Consider the following 5,418-nt stretch of genomic DNA (forward strand, 5'->3'; position numbering starts at 1 on the left):
GAACTTTATCATATGCTTTCTCTAAATCAATAAATATCATATGTAGAACTTCCTTATTCTCTCTATATTTCTCCATCAAACCTCTCAATAAATGTATGACTTCCATAGTAGACCTACCCGGCATGAATCCAAATTGATTTTGAGAAACATTAGTATCACGTCGCAACCTGCGCTCCAGAACTTGCTCCCAAAGTTTTAAAGTATGACACATTAACTTAATTCTTCTATAATTCGCACACTCCTGTGCATCACCCTTATTCTTAAAAATATGAATTAACACACTCATTCTCCACTGATCTGGCATCTTTTTAGTCTTCAAAATAGTATTAAAAAGTTTAGTAAGCCAGAAAATTCCAAATCTTTTAATATTATATACATTAAATACAAAGCCATCATACCAATAGGATTCCTTCACCCCTTGAGGACTCTTAATAACTCCCATGAAACTAAATCTTCTATGGTAAGTGTTGATCTTCAACCAAAAACATCTCAGTTCTCGCATTCAATGTGTGTGCTCACGCATGCTATATCAATTTGTGGTACCTCAAATCTATATAATACCAATATAAGGGTTCTGTTTACTGCCAATTCTTTTCTTTGTCCATCTTTATTAATGCATTTTGATCATGCGCATCAAATGATATTTGATTTGTGTTAACATCATATGAGACAGATATTTTCTGTTAGAAAGTCCTGATAATTCAGGTTTGCAGCTTAGAGATAAAAAAAGGGTATATTATTCCATGTCACCAGGAAAAAAGCAAGTTAGGCAATAGAGGATTAGTTCAAACATCATAGATATTTGAGATAACAGCCAAAGTTGCATGAATATATATACATATGCAAAACAACAACAAAAACAAAACTTTATCCCACCACAAGGGGTCGGCTACAAGAATCCTTTATTCTCCATTGTGTCCGATTAAGAGTCAAATACTCATTTAAATTCAATGAAAAATGTCATTTTTACTACTTTCTAATCAAGACTTTTTAGGTATGTTTCTACCTTAATACATCTACTCTCCTAACGGGGCCATCAAAAGGCCGATGTATTATGTGGTCAAACCATTTAAGGCAACTCTCTCTAATCTTATCTGCCACTGGAGCAACTCCAACCTTTTTCACGTATATACTCATTTCGCATTATGTCTCTAAGTCACTAATCCACTTGAGCATCCTCATCTCTAACCATAAAGCGTTGCATGTCTCACCACCATCTTACAAAGTTTTCTCTTAAGTTTGAGGGGTACTTTTCTATCACACAATAGACCTGGTGAATTCATCCAATTCAACAATCTAACTTGAACTACACAAAATGAATGTGTGTAGAAATTTATGTGGAATATTTTATCAAATGTAGTAGTTTATCGAATGTTAACATATGACAGTTAAGGTTTCAAAACCAATGCACCACAAAATTTTGTCCAAGACAAACTCGGCTCTTTGATTATAACCTCAACATTATATGAAATGCCCCAATCTAAGCACGAAATAATACCAACTTAATCATTACAAAATATTACATGATACGGATCATCTACCTAAACGATATTGGTCCATCACCATTCATTTAATAATGGCTCCTATAATCATAATACTATTTTCCAGCCACCTCCAACAAAGACTTTCAAAACTGGATCACTTTCTCTTCCAAAAGGTCAACACTATCATCACCAAAAAGTGTGGCCACCACCCACATGACATTCATCAACGTCTTCTCCTCTCCTTCTAGGCAAGGCCACCCCTTTTCTAGTCTATAATGCATTCCACCCTCCATGTGGTCACTACCAAGCCACCACTTGTTGCAAAAACAACAAGATCCTCACATCCTCTCTATCTCCCATGTCTTCCATTTACCCTCACAAATTAGTCTTTTTCATTCTTCTCCATTTTCGAAAGCCCATCTTTCATTAATCCTACTATCCTAAATATATACCTTCTTCGTGGATGTTTTGGACATGGTTATCTTAAGAAAGCTCTCAAAGCTTAGCTTCCCCATGCCTCTTCCCGCTCTAGTTTCTTGCACAAAAGTCTCTCAGTTGTGAACATAACCCACTTAATCAAAAAGCCTTGTTGGGTGGCCTTGTGACTTGAGGTCCACTCAGAGATACTTTTTGCCATCCTAAAAGACACCCTAATTATTTAGTCAATGGGCATGAGCAAAATTTTAACTAAAGAAACCAATCTGATCAGGAGATTACCCCATAAGTTGTAATAATAGATAAATTTGCAAAATGTTATGTTTCCCTAACAATAGAAGATAAAGCACCAAGCATTATTGAAATGAATGGCATAACATTAATTAAACTGAATACATAATAAGACCATTACAAACATTTTTACGTATGCAAATTGACTTTCCCATTAAAAATGTAAAAAATAAAAAGTAGGGTGAGAAGTGCTTGCCTTTAGTGCCATGTCATCAATACCCTTGGATGTGAGAACAACATTAGCTCCAGCCTTCAGTAGTTTTTCAATGCGCTCTTTGGTTATATCAGATTCCCTGCAAAGAAAAAATAATAAAACAATCCAAGTTATTGTGATAATTATGACAATTAAAGAAAAAACCAAAATAATATTCTTACATAAACATCAGTTCACCAAAATTAAAGAAAAATAATACGGGCACATAATTTTACATCACAATTAGGAAAGAGAACCTATAATATTACAACTCTTTGGTTATAATAAGCTTATAGGCCGTACTGTTCATAACTGGAGCCTGATTCCTGCAGCCTGAATACAATCAAGTAAGCAATTACATTTATAAAGATTTACATCATTGTATATGGGTAGAAATCTAAGATTGTAGTCGGTGGAACTTGACCACCATTACTTTGTTGTAGACTCTGATTTATACTACATAGCAGGATTGTCACAAACTTTCTTTTATACTAGTTCATTCACTTACATATATGCATTCATGATTTGTAAATGATTTACAATTAGAAATTATATGTTTTCTTAGGTTTCTTGGCGGTGTGTGTCTTTGCCTGGACATATACGGTAGGCTCTTAGGTTTCTACAGACATATACCTTTATATCCCAACACCTACACCTATACTTGCATACATGGCATGCATATTTACTTTTCTACTAAATAAAAAAACCAACGCACACAAGCCTGTAACAAGAGAGCGACAGTTTAAGCAACGGGGCCGAGTCTGCTATTTATGTTGGTATAGGATCATTATGTTGTCAGATTTTTCTTAAAAAGCCAGTCATATAGAATGCATTAGTAGCATTTTAAAAGATTTACAGTCCTGGGAAAAATGTTTTAAATCGCATTAATTAGTTACATTTAAACTCCAAACATCTTCAAAATTCTTGATTTAAAGTCTAAACTAAAAATCATTGATTCCAGTCTAAACAAATGCTTATCTACCTTGCATACATTAGACCTGAACTCATGATTTTAAAATGACTTAGGTGGTTAGCTAGCAATCCACTCTAGGAAGACGTAAGTCCAGACTGCACTTTTGCATAATTCTTTCACTTCCTTCCAAGAGTACACTCCCAATTATCTAATAAATCGTCAATTTAAATATATAATTAATCCTATTATAAATTGATAAATCCAAACTATAATATAGGTTAGAATGTTTCTAGTATTCCAAAATCCTAAACACTCTCTACCTTTCTTTCTACAAACCACGAAAATAAGTGTTCACACTTTAACCCATTCCCTGTTTTTATAATTTTTGAAATAATTCATGTTTGTAATTATTGTAAATCTAAAAAAGTTTAGTCACTAATTTAATCGAGAGTTTTCTTAAGACTTCTCTTAGGATGTACTTAACTATAGAGGCTTATATCTATAAATAGCCTAGAACCAAGTAAACAAAATAAACCTTGCTTTAGTTTATTAGAGTAGAGAAAAATCTATAGACATAGATTAAAGTTTATCATTGATTTAATTTCATTGTCAAAATGATGGTTGAATATTATTTTCTTTTTGAGACAAATGGTGTATTTTCTATGTTGAGTTTGATTATGAAAATAAATTTCATTTCTATTATAAAATCAAAAGTGAAACACCAGTCTATCTTTCGAGATATTATGTTATTAACTATAAATTTAATTATAGAAACTTAAAGTGCAAATCCAGTGCACAATATATTTTTCCATGGATTTTTCTGGTGACTCCACCAAGGACAAATATAAAGTTACTGTTAAATAGTTTGGGATGGCCCAAAAGGTTTGGTAGTTGGTCATGTAGTTGTTAAGGGTTTTTTGGGAAGCAAACAATAGGATTTGTGATGGAGGATAAGAGCTAAGACAATCAGAGTGGGGTGCTAAAAGAGGAGATGCTTACGATAGGTTAAGTGGAAACAAAGAGCTGAAATTGGCAAAGATGTGTTAGAGTTTAGGGAAACAACATTTTAAATCGCATTAGTTAGGTACATTTGAACCCCATATATCTTCAAAAATTTTGATTTAAAGTCTAAACTAAAAATCCATGATTCCAGTCTAAACAAGAGCCTATCTGTCTTGCATATGGGGGTGTCAATTCGAGTCAACAGGTCAAGTTCGACTTGACCCGAGCATATACGGGTTGGCCCAAACCCGACTTGTTTAGCTAAATGGTTCATTTTTAACCCAGACCCGACCCGAATGGGTTGCCGGGTTGATCCGACCTGACCCGCAAACTCGCGAATGGTGACTGAGATGAGCACGTCGTGGGCAAATGGTGAGTTGGTGATTGGGCTGAGCGCGTCGTCCGTCGTGAGCGAATGGCGATTAGGTTGAACACGTAGGGTTTACCGGCCTGGGTGAGGCAACCTGGCGCGGTGGAGCTTGGTGGGTCGACGGGCGAAGTGGGTCATGTTGTAGGCCAAAAGAGGCAGGATGCGGGTAGTGAACCACTGGCATAGGGTAGGCTGGAGGAGGCTGGGGCAGTCGCTGGTCCGTAAGGCCGTAGGGCGTAGGCCGGTAGAAGCGGAGTGCGGACTGGTCCGTTGCGAGTTAGTTGGGTTGACTTGCGAGTTCTCGGGTCAACCCGAACCCAGCCCGTTTTTCATACAAGTCAGAAATCTGAACCTGGACCCGACCAATTTCATAAACGAGTCGACCCAAACCCAATTTTTTTCAGGTCGGGTTCTGGTTCGATTCGGGGGTCGTGTCAAAAATTGACACCCCTACTTGCATACATTAGACCTGAACTCATGGTTTTAAAACACTTTAGGTGGTTAGTTGTCCACTCCATGAAGACATAAGCCTAGATTGCACTTTTGCATAATTTCTACACTTCCTTCCAGGTGTACACTCACGATTATCTAATAAATAATCAATTTAAATCTATATTTAATCCTACCTAGGGGCATAAGTGAGCTGAGCCGGCTCAAGCTCAACTCGTTTATGGGCTCGCAAGTCGAGCTTATCGAGCTCACGAGTCGAACTCGAGCTCGAGTTCAAGCT

The 5,418-nt window shown here is 36.3% G+C and overlaps 1 protein-coding gene across 1 annotated transcript in view; it reads right to left on the reverse strand.

The window, feature by feature from the left end:
- Positions 1-5,418, reverse strand: part of LOC110092336 (T-complex protein 1 subunit alpha) — a 39,362-nt gene that overhangs the window by 5,061 nt on the left and 28,883 nt on the right. Inside the window, exon 10 of the mRNA XM_028697487.1 lies at positions 2,407-2,503. Within this exon, the coding sequence (XP_028553320.1) occupies positions 2,407-2,503 (97 nt within the window). The remainder of the gene's footprint in view (positions 1-2,406; positions 2,504-5,418) is intronic.

Source organism: Dendrobium catenatum, unplaced genomic scaffold (assembly GCF_001605985.2).
Source record: "Dendrobium catenatum unplaced genomic scaffold, ASM160598v2 fragScaff_scaffold_943, whole genome shotgun sequence".
NCBI classification, from domain to species: domain Eukaryota; kingdom Viridiplantae; phylum Streptophyta; class Magnoliopsida; order Asparagales; family Orchidaceae; genus Dendrobium; species Dendrobium catenatum.